Genomic DNA, 15,616 nt, shown 5'->3' on the forward strand with positions numbered 1-15,616 from the left:
AACACAGATCTAGTATCTCATGAATGTGTCACTTCAGTTGCTCTACATTCTTTCTTTACATGTTTCTATCATTACTTATTGGATATTTTTATTTATTACCATTTGGATATACTCAGCGTCACAGGATCATTTGAAGTTAGTAGCTAAGGATTGCTCTTATCAACCTAATGAATATTGTGCAGGATAAGTTTCCTTCCCAGCAAAGAAAAATAGAATCCATTTTTTTCCCTTTTTTAAAAATTCAGTTCCTTTCATTGATTACTAGAGTAACTAGAGGAGGCAGCTTGTGATACAGAGTTACATAGTAATCACTTAACATTTACAGCCTACATAATAGTACCTTGTAATATTGACAGAAGTTGAGATTTCATGTAGAATGGATGAGAGATGCACACTTATGAAGATCACTGTGCAACCATCAGCTTAAAGGCTTCTTTAGAATGGGCAGATTGGAGATCAGATTGAGAGAGCAACAGTCAATGAAGTGTAAGGTTCAAAGCAGGTCCAAGGGCCTGATGCTTGAAACAGATGATGTTGGTGACTTGTTAAATATTTGTAGTGATGAAGGGTAGCAGATACTATGTGTGCAGTTGTCCTAGGGTTCAACTGTAATTTTTTGTCATTAGATGATAAAAAAGCTTGCTTTGTTTGAAACTTTGCACTTCAACTCAACAGTAATGTTTTCATTCATTGTGCAATGAAATTTAATTTCAGCTGCAAAATTCTGCATACATGCTATACAGTGGAACTTCGATTTTACAGTCTCGGGTTTTACATTTTTCACAATTCTATACCACAAATTCGTAGCTCCTGTGAAAAACCCATAAGATCAATGCTAAAGATTCGCTGGTTTTGTGTTTCTTCCTAATAAGGTTTACTCAATTCTACATTCTCACTCAATATCTCACTTGACTTCATTTGTTTTCTTCCCATTGACATTTGATGTGATTGAATGAGTTATAAGTGGCAAAAAAAGGCAGATGAATTGCGCCGCAGTTTGGTGGCAGAGCTAGAGGAATATTTTAGGCCATTGCAAGAAGGAGGGGGGGGGGGGGGGCACATGATAGAGGAAATGGTGACATAATCCATGATCACCGTAGCCAACACAGCTTGCAATGTTTAGCTTCACCATGCAGTTATGATACAACTACTGCTAGGTTGCAGCATCAACGGAATAACAAGACCGTCAACACAAAGTGTTCCATTCCAAACCGATAAGTGACAAAGGGGTCCAGCCGCCACCTTTCTTTATGCCACTTATAACTCAGTCTCATCTTTTTGCATGTCTTTCTGATGTACTGAATTTAGCAATAAGATCAATGCTCAACCTTTCAGATTCAAGCACTGAGTTTCAAAGAACATGCTCAGTCAGAATCAAGGAAACTGCCATTTCCTGCTAGTGAGCTCTTATACTTGTTATGTCACCCAATAGCCAGCACAGTCAACACAGCACACTAACACACTTAATAAGTTTACAGACCTTAGCGTATGAAACATTCAAAATTCCTAAAGTACTGAATTATAAAGTATAAACAGGCATAGAAGCTATAAATCAAAGTTAGTGTGAGAATTTCATTCTTCTCCTCCTAAGTAGCAATTTTACCAATGCTCATAACATCAACTGACGTAACCAAATTGCAAGTCCATAAACAAACAAGAATGAAATTTCAAAATTTTACGTCTTGTAATAGTCCTATTAGAAAAAAAACAGATTTTGTCACTAGTAGTACTGTATGTAATTGAAAAGATAATCACTTTTGCTAGTGATGTATGAGGTAACAGCCATTTCCCAACACACTACTGCCACAAATTATACCTTAAAACACACAGTTCTGAGGGTTCTTTCATTTTATGTTCACCTCAAAAACAGAAAAAATTTATAGCCTACATGGTGGAGTAAACTGAAATCTGTGAAGTTCATCAATTTCTCCTTTTTTCTGGGTGAGCACAAAGGAAAGATATCTTAAAAATGTGTGTTTTGATGCACAATTTGTGGTTGTAGCAAGTCAGAAAATAGCTTAATTGTCTCAGAAAATAGCTTAATTACCTTGTCTCCTGATACCAATTTCAATTTTTTGACAAATTTTTACTTGCTGTTGCACATCTGTAATTTTTTAAGCACTGATGAAATTCATTACCACAAATTATCATGTAAACATTGCATTGTATGTTTAATTTCCTTCACTTACACATATTTTATACAATGTATTGGTGAGAATAAAAATTTTCAATAATAAATGCCAACTACATATGTTTTTGCTCCTGTTTTGAGGATTGTAACATTTTCCTCAATTCTGCATTTTTCTCAACTTTGCGTCTGGATCACATGAAAACATATTAAGTTATAACATGCATAAGTGCAAACAGAATATTGCAATTTATGATAGTGGATTATTAATATAACATGCAGGATTAGTTTCTGTAGATCTTAATTTATTCAAATGCGGTGAAGAGTCTCCTTGAAGTGATCAATGGAGTGTGATGAAAGAATTAATGTGCATTTATTTATTTTTTGTGGTTGCTCTTGGTAAACTGATAAAATTCTCATATTTTTTGCAGATTTGGTGCAAAGGTTGTATCAAACTCTACAGGTATCATCCTTAATGATGAGATGGATGATTTCTCTGCACCAAACATTACCAATGCATTTGGAATTCCTCCATCGCCAGCCAATTTTATTCAGCCAGGGAAAAGACCACTTTCATCCATGACACCCGCAATTTTTGTCAATGGCAGTGGAGATGTACAACTTGTTACTGGGGCAGCTGGTGGAACTAAAATTACATCAGGGACAGCACTGGTATTTCCACATTTAATTAATTTCTTGCTGTAAAGAACATGCAGACATATACCAATAATTACAAATCATTATGCTACTACAGTAGAATGTATTTACAGGTCTCTATGTATAGCCTATGGTTCAATAAAACTATAAAGGAAGCTATTGACCACAGGCGAATTCATCATCAATTATTTCCCATGGCACTTCAGTATGAAGAAGGGTTTGAGGAGGTGAGTATAAATTAAATGATAATCTACAAACTTTAATATTTTTTGCTTTGTAAGGTACAAAACTTAAAAACTGCAAGCATCCAAGTCACATAACAGATTCCACATTTAGAAAGATGCTTTCTACAAAGAAAACAAGACATCCAAGCGCTAGAAACTATCACCGTGTATGGGTGGGAATTATCCTTCTGAAATGTAAGCCCAGGATGGCTTGCCATGAAGGGCAACAGAACAGGGAGTAGAATATCATTGATGTAGTGCTGTTCTGTTACGGTGCCATGGATGACAACCAAAGTGGTGCTGCTATGAAAATTTATGGCGCTCCAGACCGTTACTCCTGATTGTCGGGCCATATGGTGTGTGGCAGTCACGTTGATATACCGCCACTGTCTGAGGGGTCTCCAGACATGTCTTTGTTGGTCATTGGGGCTCATCTCAAAGTGGGACTCATCACAGAAGACAATTCTACTCCCATCAATGTGATTCCCATTGAAACGTGTTTTGAGTTGCCCTGGACAGTAGTGGGATACCAACATGACTGTTGCGTGTGATACGGCCCTGCGCCAGGAATGATGGCCTGGGGTGCCATCTCTTTTCATAGCGGGACCCTATTTAGTTGCCATCCTTAGCACTCTTACAGCGCAGTGGTACATCGATGATATTCTATGCCCTGTTGTGTTGCCCTTCATGGCAGCCATCCTGGGCATACATTTCAGAAAGATAACACCCAAGACTTTCTGCTGCCTGTCATAGTGCTTGCCAAACACTGCCTTGGCCAGTGAGGTGAAATATTTAGTGCCCCCAATAGATTTGTGTAAAAGCATGTGGCATTCTAGCTTTTGGAGAGCTCGGATACTGCCATGTATTTTTATGTGTGTCTGTTGGCAGTACAACTGCAGTGGCCAGTAATTCTGTCTCAAATTTTACATAAAAAGTGAAGCATCCATAGGCGTAGGAGGAAATTAATTGAAACTTCAAGTGTTGAGACCATATGTGATGTTATTTCAGTGATTACAAAACCAATTCCAATTTACAAACAACTTGGCAGGGTAATCACAGCTATCAATATCACATTATAGCAGCCTTGATATCCTGGATTCTGGCACTGGGACAAAGTTGACATCCAAGCTGGACCCACACACATTCTGTCACTCTCTAGGGGACAGAGTTGCGGATTTTGCCAGCCTTGGAAGTACCTTAACATGATGCAGACAATTCATAGAGTCATGTGCCATGTGTGGATGAGCATTGTCCTGTTGAAAAATGGCACCGCAATGCTGTCATATGACAGGTAACACATGAAGATGCCGGACGTCCGCTGAGTACCATTGTGCCATTGGAGTTCCTATAGTCACTACCAGCCACGGCCCGAAGTCATACCCGATGGCTCCTCACATCATGACACCAGAAGAAATAGCACTGTGCATCTCCAAAACTCTACCATCTGATGAGCAAGATGTACGAGACGGGCGAAAAACCCTCAGACTTCAAGAAGAATATAATAATTCCAATCCCAAAGAAAGCAGGTGTTGACAGATGTGAAAATTACCAAACTATCAGTTTAATAAGTCACAGCTGCAAAATACTAACGTGAATTATTTACAGACGAATGGAAAAACTGGTAGAAGCTGACCTCGGGGAAGATCAGTTTGGATTCCATAGAAATGTTGGAACACGTGAGGCAATACTGACCTTACGACTTATCGTAGAAGAAAGATTAAGGAATGGCAAACCTACATTTCTAGCATTTGTAGACTTAGAGAAAGCTTTTGACAATGTTGACTTGAATACCCTCTTTCAAATTCTGAAGGTGGCAGGGGTAAAATACAGGGAGCGAAAGGCTATTTACAGTTTGTACAGAAACCAGATGGCAGTTATAAGAGTCGAGGGGCATGAAAGGGAAGCAGTGGTTGAAAAGGGAGTGAGACAGGGTTGTAGCCTCTCCCTGATGTTATTCAATTTGTTATTGAGCAAGCAGTAAAGGAAACAAAAGAAAAATTCGGAGTAGGTATCAAAATCCAGGGAGAAGAAATAAAAACTTTGAGGTTCGCCGATGACAACGTAATTCTGTCAGAGACAGCAAAGGACTTGGAAAAGCAGTTGAACGGAATGGACAGTATCTTGAAAGGAGGATATAAGATGAACATCAACAAAAGCAAAACGAGGATAATGGAATGTAGTTGAATTAAGTCGGGTGATGCTGAGGGAATTAGATTAGGAAATGAGACACTTAAAGTAGTAAAGGAGTTTTGCTATTTGGGGAGCAAAATAACTGATGATGGTTGAAGTAGAGAGGATATAAAATGTAGACTGGCAATGGCAAGGAAAGCGTTTCTGAAGAAGAAAAATTTGTTAACATCGAGTATAGATTTAAGTGTCAGGAAGTCATTTCTGAAAGTATTTGTATGGAGTGTAGCCATGTATGGAAGTGAAACATGGACGATAAATAGTTTGGACAAGAAGAGAATAGAAGCTTTCGAAATGTGGTGCTACAGAAGAATGTTGAACATTAGGTGGGTGGGACACGTAACTAATGAGGAGGTATTGCATAGGATTGGGGAGAAGAGGAGTTTGTGGCACAACTTGACTAGAAGAAGGGATCGATTGCTAATACATGTCCTGAAGCATCAAGGGATCACAAATTTAGCATTGGAGGGCAGCGTGGAGGGTAAAAATCGTAGAGGGAGACCAAGAGATGAATACACTAAGCAGATTCAAAAGGATGTAGGTTGCAGTAGGTACTGGGTGATGAAGGAGCTTGCACAGGATAGATTAGCATGGAGAGCTGCATCAAACCAGTCTCAGGACTGAAGACCACAACAACAACAACATCTCCAAAACATTGGAAGAATGGGACCTCTCCATAGGTCATTGTCACACTCGCTGACAGTGGTCATCTGGGCTAATGCCGAACCACGAATCATCGACTGAACACAATATGACACCATTCATTGGCACCCCTCCAAACACTGCCATTTGTGTTATGTTGTTAACAGCAGCAGCTTATGCATGGAACAGTAATTCCCAAGCCCAGGTGCTGTTAGTCTCCAACCAATGTTGTGGAATGACACAAAATGTCACAGGGAGTCTGTTACTTGTTCTTAGATGGCAGGCACTGACATGAAGGAATTGCAGTGTGCTTGGTGCAGAATTTTGTGATCCTCCTTGTCATGGTCGTGGTCAGATGTGGTTGACTGGAACCTTGACAATGAGTATGCCTTCCCTCACATTGTCCTGGAGTCCAACATCGGGCCACTGTCACATCTTAATGTGCCACAAATCTGGATATTGCAGGATTCAACCAGCTGACCAAATGGAAAACCATGCTGTGTCACACTAGTATGCTTCATCTCTGTGTACTTCACAGTGGTCACTCAACATCTGACACTGTTCACAGTCCTTATGTACTCTACCAGGCCTGGTAACAAAACTGATACACTGTGGTGGACATTATAGCAGTCACAGCAAATTCCGAGATACATACCCACCAATGGTGCATACCTGTACAGAGTTGCATTTGAATCTGACCATGTCTTCTGGGTGCTTCACTTTTTTGTCAGGCAACATATGTTTTTATACAAGTAGTGAATTCTCAAGAAACAAAAGTAATTATTTGTACTACTGTGATGTAACTAACAGTACAAAAGTCACCTCACACTGTTTGTAGGTAAAGAAGTAGCCACACACACTCTTTACTTTGTCTGTTATGACTGATTATGAATTTTACATCTACACTTAGAATGTTAATATTATTTTGGGCTCTGGCATTTATTTGCTGAATTATTTAATTAATTTGCAGAATGTCATCAAAGGCCTCACTGCAATTGGCCATGATGTACAAGAATTTGCTGTCGGTGGATCAACAGCAACTGGGATTGCTGTGTCTGGTGGGAAAATTTACGCAAATTCAGACTTCAGGCGCAATGGAGTGGTTGCTGGTTTTTAAGATCGTGATCCTACGCTGTGGAATTTTCAGAATGTTAAAAAGTGTTGTGTAGCAAGACAAAGAGATTATGGTGCATCTTGTGATACTTTGCTTTGTCTACCCTACTCTCCCTCCAAGCATCTCCCCTCCCACCACTCCTTCTCTCTCTTCATGTCTATGTTGGTTTAAATCGACTCTGTGTGTGTGTGTGTGTGTGTGTGTGTGTGTGTGTGTGTGTGTGTGTGTGTGTGTGTGTAAATATGTAAAGCTAAATAAATGGATAGGTATGTGAGTACTGCAGTGGTGTACTAGGAGCAGTGTTTTATGAACAAGTCATAGTCCTAAGCTTCAAAGAGCTACGAAATATTTAACATCTGGTGATTTAAAATTCAGTATTACTGCTTCCTTTTTTATGTGTAATATTTATTTTATTACTTGCCAATGTTCTCTTGTACATAATGTGCAGTTGTGAATTTTATTATTGATTATTTATTGAAAATGTGATTATTTTGTTAAGTCATGTTTTGATATCCATGCAACGGAAATACATGATTGACAGTTATGAACTAGTTTTGCTAAATCAATGAACAGTAAAAGGGAAAGAAAACACAGTTTATTTTCAGCTACTTAAAAGATTCCAAGTGTGAAGAGAAACACTGCAACAACTGATTATTAAGTGGTTTTCATCATTGGTTTATTCTTTATTCTTGCTGTTGTTGGTTTTAGGATTTTACACAGAGAATCAGATGATGCACACATCTGTCAAAAAAAAAAAAAAAAAAAAGAAGTGAAATGAAACTGTAAGATAAAATATTGTTGCCTTACTGTAAGAAGATCACATACGGATGTCTCTGATCATATGGATATTGCTAATATTCTGGCTGATCACTTACTTGCAGACATACTTCATTTATTTTTAGATACTTATTCACTTTCCTCATGTTCTTTAGATTGGCTAAAGGAGGAGAACATTCAGGAATATGAAACAAGTCAAAGACATAAATCAACAAAAGACAAGAAATCATAGCCATATAATCTGTATATTATACCTTGGGAACCACAGTCTTCACCAGGGCTTTGATTACTATCATCCTGCACCCTGAAATGAGGGACATCCTATTCAACATCTCAGTCCATCTCTATACCACTCCCAATCCCAAGCACTTGTCACAGGAATCATATCCCTGTCTAAGACCAAGGTGCAAGACCTGTCCAATCCACCTGGCCAGCACTTCCCATTCCAGTTCTGTCACAGGCTTATCCTACCCTATCAGAAGCTAGGCCACCTGTGAAAGCAGCCATCTCATATACCACCTCTGCTGTGAATCACTGCACAACTTTTTATATTGGTGTGAGTACCAACCAGTGGTCTACCAGGATGAATTGCCACTGCAAAACTGTGGTCAAGAGCAAAGTAAACCACTCTGTGGCACAAAATGCAGCTGAGATTATGAAACATGCACTCACCACATATCGGAGATGCTGATTGCAGATAGGCACGACAAAAAGACTGTCACAAATAAAATGTTCAGCTTTCATAAAAAATTGGTGAAACACACACACACACACACACACACATGAATACAACTCACACACAATGACTGTAGTCTCAGGCATCTGACGCCACAGTGTGAGCAGCAGCACCAGTGCACTGTGGGAGTGGCAACTGGGTGGGGATAAGGAAGAGGCTGGGGAGGGGACGGGGAGGGGGAGGGATAGCAGCATAGGGTTCGTGGACAGTGAAGTGCTGCAGGTTAGACGGAGGGCAGGTGTGATGGGGGGAGAGGGGGAGGGGGGAAGTGGAAAAGGAGACATGTAAAAAGACTGAGTGTGATGGTGGAATGAAGGCTGTGTAGTGTTGAAATGGAAACAGGGAAGGGGCTGGATGGGTGAGGACAATGACTAATGAAGGTAGAGGCCAGAAGGGTTATGGAAACATAAGATCTATTGCAGGGACAGTTCCCACTTGCACAATTCAGAAAAGCTGGTGTTGGTGGGAAGGTTCCATATGGCACAGGCTGTGAAGCAGTCATTGAAATCAAGGATGTCATGTTTGGTAGCATGCTCAGCAACAGGGTGGTCCACTTGTTTCTTGGCCATAGTTTGTCAGTGGCCATTCATGCAGACAGACAGTTTGTTGGTTGTCATGCTCACATAGACTGCAGCACAGTGATTGCAGCTTAGCTTGTAGATCACATGACTGGTTTCACAGGTAGCCCAGCCTTTGATGGGACAGGTGATGTTTGTGACTGGACTGGAGTAGGTGGTGGTGGGAGGATGTATGGGACAGGTTTTGCATCTAGGTCTATTACATGGGTATGTGTCGTGAGGTAAGGGGTTGGGAGCAGGGGTTGTTTAGGGATGGGTGGGTATATTGTGTAGGTTTGGTGGATGGTGGAATACCACTGTGGGAGGGGTGGGAAAGATAGTGAGCAGGACATTTCTCATTTCAGGGCACGATGAGAGGTAGTTGAAACCCTGGCGGAGAATGTAATTCAGTTCCTCCGCCCCTTGGTGGCACTGAGTTATGAGGGGAATGCTCCTCTGTCGCCAGACAGTGGGACTTTGGGAGGTGGTGGGGACTGGAAATAAGGCACGGGAGATTTCTTTTCGTAATATTGGGAGGATAATTACAGTCTGTGAAGACTTCAGTGAGACACTCGGTATATTTCGAGAGGGATTGCTCGTCACTGAAGATGCGACTACCAAGGGTGGCTAGGCTGTATGGAAGGGACTTCTTGGTATGGAAAGGGTGGCAGCTGTTGAAATGGAGGTATCGCTGATGGTTAGCAGGTTTGATATGGATGGAGGTACTGATCCAGCCATCTTTGAGGTGGAGGTCAACATCTAGGAAGGTGTCTTGTTGGGTTGAGTAAGACCAGGCGAAGCAAATGGGGTAGAAGTTGTTGAGGTTCTGGAGGAACATTCCAACCTGGATTTTCCATTGTTTGAGATTATGAAAGCAATTCAAGCTAATCTGCCAGTTTACTACAACATAAAGAGAGCAGAGTTGTACACATGCCACCTATGTAATTCCATAAAAAGGAATAAATCCAATCAGTGGGCCATGCAACGTGAAATTCATACCAAAAAATGATTGCAGGTTAAGCAATATTCATCACCCCTCTGGCCATGAAAATCATAGTATACAACACTCGTATTACCAATTCTTGTACACAAGAGAAGTTCATGTAACACCACAGATGAGACTTAATGAATACTGTTAAAACTAATGGGTTTTGAAAGAGGTCATTAAATACAAGTTGACATCACCACATAAAAAGCTCCTTAAAAACACATTTAACACTGTTACTATTATTTTATTTCACCAAAGTGCAGTAGGAACTTTACAATAAAATGGGTCTCCAATGAATCAAAATCATTAGTTCAGATTTAACAAATTGAGGCTCACTAGATTCAGCATAGTACATTTACTTAGATGAACTTGTAGTAAATCATCACTGAAATACGCCAACGGTTTAAGGCCTTCCCAAAAGGAGGATTCCACCCATTGTGACACACCACACACACGGAAAATAACTGCTAAATACCGCACATCCTCATGGTACACCATACCTCATTTTGAGGTACAATCTATCTGATACACAGCATACCACTTCAGCACTCTAGTACCATCAGCACCAGACAGTGTACTAAACAAGACAAAGCTAAATTTTCATAGTTTCCTCTCCATGTTCCCCCTATCGGGACACTGCAAAACCCATCACCCAGTGACAAAGTAACAAGGTCTCTTGCCATACTCATAATTCACCAATATGAGCTTGAGCACGGATTACCACATATGTATATACCATGTTCTATACTATTTGTCATGTGAGTTTAACAATGAATACTGCTGTAGTTAACAGAACTTTTCAATCTCTGAATCTAGATACCCAGATAAATTGTAGAAAGAGTGACTAATAAGGTATATTTCTAATTTCCTTTTTAATTGGTAGGGATTCCAGATGTCTTGCTTCATGTTGCATGGAAGCCTATTTAACATCTTCCCATCAAGACACATAACCTCATTCTGAACCATAGAAAATTATTTTTTTTGCCTTGTGTCTTGAGTGTATAAATCACAATTCAGTTGAACCATTCTCTTAGTACTAGCAACAAAAACCATTAAGGATCAATGTATTGGTAAGTGAGTGTCCGATTTCCAAGATGCTTAAAAATACTTCTGCAAGATGAACACAGCTTTCTCACTGTTCACTGTACACATCATTCTGCTTACCTTCTCCTGAATTTACTTATTTAGTTACTTTTAAGTTTTAGTTAAGGCATATCATGGACAAAATAAAGATACAGCCTGAAGGAAAAGTGTTATTTTCTGACATTTTTATTCATTTGTTTCACTTTGTGTGTGAATTCACTAGTCTGTCAGGACACCAAGTGTGGAAAGTTCTGATCTAGGTGAACATGCACAGCATTGAAATTCCATTTCAGTTATTTTGAAGTGTTTGATGTTGCAAGGTCCAGGTCTGGAGTGTATATTGTTCATATTATGTATAAATATTCTATTTGTGGAATATTCTGCCAGTTCTTGGAGGAACATAGACATATTAATAACTTGAATAAATGTATTAATGTTCCACAGTAATATTTATTAGTTCATTGTGAATCAAGTTTCAGCTTCTTAGGCCATCTCAGGTACTGACCGAGTATGAAAGGAACTGGAGACTGAGAAAGAAAGATTCCACATTTTCTGAACATGCTCTGAATGAATGTCATTCATATGATGTGAAATGTGATGCCCTCCATAAAGGAAGTAAAGGGAGAAAACTAACATTACTTGAAGTTCTGGCCATTAATAGACACCAGTCAGAGAATCCTGACCTAGTCTTCAATGACTAAACACAGTTCCACTCTTCTCCTTTATTAAAGTAGCAGCCAGTTATTATTCCCCTCACCATTAACTAATAAGCCTTTTATAACTGTTCAACACCCCGATTCCATAGACGTCTTTCTTCCCCTCCCTTTATTCGGTGTGTTCATCATATTCACCAGTTTGTCCATATGACATAGTAGCCTGTGCCGTTACTCACTTGTAGAACATGTCTGCTTTATACACTCACATAATTTTAATATGTGAATATACTTTAATGAAAGATTTATGTGAAACTACCTGGCAGATTAAAACTGTGTGCTGGACCGAGACTCGAACTCGGGACCTTTGCCTTTCACGGGCAAGTGCTCTACCATCTGAGCTATCCAAGCATGACTCACACCCCATCCTCACAGCTTTACTTCTGCCAGTATCTTGTCTCATACCTTCCAAACTTCACAGAAGAGCTTCTTTGAAGTTTGGAAGATAGGAGAGAAGATACTGGCAGGAGTAAAGCTGTGAGGAGGGGGCATGAGTCGTGCTTGGGTAGCTCAGGTGGTAGAGCACTTGCCCGCGAAAGGCAAAAGTGCACACTCCGCTGCAGAGTGAAAATCTCATTCTGGAAAGATTTATGTGTTCAGTGTCTCTCTATTCATTACAAAACGATTGTATTTTGCATCAATATAGTCATAAAATGTGTAACGTCTAGAGAAACAAAAACTATATTATGTAGTAATTAGAGAATTAGATGTATCATATTGTGTCATTGTATAAAATTATGTATTTTTTTTTTATTATTTATTTCTGAAAACGTCTGCGTCGGCGAGTAATAAAACCGACACAGAAGATAAATGTTAAACAGAGATTAAAAAAGGAACTAGTATATAATACGTGTTGAATATGAATGTCTTTGTCGTCTTAATTTGGAAGTTGTGCGAGTAAGATCTCCTGTTGTTGTCGTAGAGAACGCCAATGTAGCATTCTTTGGTCGAGACTAAGCAATGTACGCCATTACGTGTGAATTCACAAAGGTCTGTAATCACTGAGATATTTAAAGGTTTTAATAGAGTTGTTTAAATGAAAACTTGTATTATTTATTGTTAAGCTTGCTTGCATATTATCCCATCCTGTTGAGACATTTTTCAGTTATATAAATATTATCTGTGGTGCTGAGCTGCGTGGAGAACGAAGAGCCGCTGCCGCGGCGTATTTAAACGACTTACAATATAGTCGAGCATACCGCAAGGAAGCGGTAAAATAATAGTAAAATAATATTATTTCTTTTAGCTCCCAGACTGGCAGTGAAGATCAGCAGATTTTATGATGTGTTGCAGATTGACGCGGGCTGCTGATAGGATATAATTTACAGTGCAAATAAGTTAATGTACCTTCAGAATCTGATAGGAATCTTGCTGTGCTCCGTTCTGATCTGGCAAACTTTATAGTGACAACGTATTTTTTAATGAGAGTCTCATGTTCTTGGGCTAGTCGTGGTATGAAATAGCATTTTAACGAGAAATAAAATCCACTGCGAACTTGTGTTTTTGAACGATCACACGAACTGTAACATCAGTGTTCATAACAAAGTAATTTCAACTTTTAATCACTATGAAGTAGGGAAGATATATTGATTCTTAGCATGAGTTGCAGTTACGAAAAATCGTTCCTTAAATTGTAGGCCAGATACAGAACAATAAGACTTCCATATATACATTTTATTCCGCTAAAAGGTAATGATGATAAAGAAAAGAAAAGCACAGCATTGCTAAAAGTATTTCACGTAACTCTTTTCGTAAATGTGTTGTTACAAAGAGAATAAATAAACCAAAGAGCAACAATTTTACAATCCGCGAGAGAGTTGTACGTGAAACTGTCGCCCAAAAACGCGGGGCCCGAATTTGCAGTGGCCACAAATATAAAATTTTATGTATGTTTCTTTCAGTGTTGATTGTTATGTATGTGTAGATACATATGTATTTAGTGATAAATGTATGTATTTATATCATGATCAATGCTATGTATTAATGAATGTGTAAACACTCTTGCATGACAAAACGTACTACTGCAAACGAGTCTGAGAAGACGATCCTGATAGTACTGAGAAGCTGTAACGACTACATAATCCGGGGCCAGCCGAACCCCGAGATAAGATAAACTAAAGGTAAGACTACAGTGTAGTTGTCCTGTTTGTAGAAGTTGAGCTCCAGTGAAGTGATCTCATTTCGCTAGTGGTGTGCATATTGTGCGTAGTTTGATGTTAGTGTTTGTGACAGGACAAAGTTGATGGTAGATAGTAATTTTTAGTGTGCAGTTAGTGTAGATAAATTAACGTATTTTGTGTGCAAGGGGCAAAACTGTCAGACTTTGTGGTTTAGTAAGCAATTTATGAATATGGTTAAGTTGCGTAGTCAACGTCCGAGCAATATGGATACTGAGGAACAACAATTAGTTAGTGCAGGAGATGTGGAACCGGGTACCTCAAGTAGTACTAGTACTCTCTTTGAGGATATAACATGTGAGAATGTGGGGGCAGGGGCACAGGAAGTGGTGCCACCGCCCATTAGTCCTCAAGGGGATGTAGAGAAAGAAGTTGTACCACCATCAGAAAAGCAGGAACCAGAGAGTGGTAATCTGCCTGGTGGGTATTCGCTTCAGGCTATATTAGAGCGCGTGCTGAATTACCAGGCAGAATTTGCGCAACAGCAAGTCGAGCGAGACCGCCAGCAAGCTGAGCGAGATCGTAGGCTAGCAGAAAATTTACTTGCCCAGCAAGCTGAGCGAGATCGCCGGCAAGCTGAGCGGGACCAGCAACTTGTGCAATCGTTAGAAAACATGAAAAAAGAGATTGTAGATATGAAACAGAATTATGAGTCGATACCTAAGGCCGTGCAGGAGCTGACTGAACAGGTCAACAACCTGCAAGTAGCAAACACTAACAGGGTAGACGAAATAGGTGTATTAGCCAATAGAGTAGAAAAGCTAGAAATAGATTCCACGCAGCTTGTAGAGCAGAAGTGGAACGAACAAGCAACTAAAATTGAAACAGAAGTCAACTCATGGCTAGAAGTGAAGGAGTGTGAGATTGACAAGAACATTAATTCCAAAGTACAAGCAGCCATAGTAAATAGAGGCTCCGAATCGTTCAGTACCGCAGTGAATAGTCAGGTACAGAACGACGTGCAAACCATCAAACAAATACTCAGTGAGGATATTCCGCAGTGGCAAGTGAATATGAACAAACGGATATCCGACCTGGAGAAGGGTTTAGCACAAAGCAGAAAACATTTGGAACAGGAACCTCTGTCGCCAACAGCCCATGGTTTTGGCAACGCACAAACTTATACGCGATACAACAATGGGGAATCTGTAGTCGATAATGCGAAGAGCTGTAGCTTTGGTTCGGAGCACACAGCATATGTCCAAGGAGCAAAACCAGGTAGTTCAAAAATATTAGTGGAAGAAAGTTTAATCAAAAATAGACAATTTCAAACGTTTACTACTGAACGGAAATCAGTACACCCGGTAGTATTCATAAAAAGCTTTAAAAATATCTTGCCCAGTGTGTGGAACGAAACACAGAAAATTCAATACGTAATGTCGTACATTCAAGGTGATGCAGCGTTGTGGGCTACAGAAGTAGCAGACAGCTGCATGACATATGAACAGTTCGAAAGGGCATTTCTATCGAAATATTGGTCGCCTTGTATACAAGAGCGGCTAAGAAAAGAAGTATATAATCCCGAACCGTACTCACCTCGTCTGGGGAATTTGAGACGGTATTTTGAAGAATATATAGACAAAACACGCTACTGGGACGAGCCTATATCACCAAGAGACATAATAAGACTACT

The 15,616-nt window shown here is 39.7% G+C and overlaps 1 protein-coding gene across 3 annotated transcripts in view; it reads left to right on the top strand.

The window, feature by feature from the left end:
* LOC126419007 (scoloptoxin SSD14-like) overlaps window positions 1-7,496 on the top strand; it is a 489,031-nt gene extending 481,535 nt beyond the window's left edge. For all 3 annotated transcript variants that reach the window (XM_050086079.1, XM_050086072.1, XM_050086063.1), the window contains 3 exons: window positions 2,560-2,800; window positions 2,899-3,012; window positions 6,809-7,496. In XM_050086079.1, coding sequence (XP_049942036.1) covers window positions 2,560-2,800; window positions 2,899-3,012; window positions 6,809-6,955 — 502 coding nt within the window. In that variant the 3' untranslated portion in view covers window positions 6,956-7,496. The remainder of the gene's footprint in view (window positions 1-2,559; window positions 2,801-2,898; window positions 3,013-6,808) is intronic.
* Window positions 7,497-15,616: the final 8,120 nt, after the last annotated feature.

The sequence above is a fragment of the Schistocerca serialis genome, chromosome 1, assembly GCF_023864345.2.
Source record: "Schistocerca serialis cubense isolate TAMUIC-IGC-003099 chromosome 1, iqSchSeri2.2, whole genome shotgun sequence".
Classification (NCBI taxonomy): Eukaryota; Metazoa; Arthropoda; class Insecta; order Orthoptera; family Acrididae; genus Schistocerca; species Schistocerca serialis.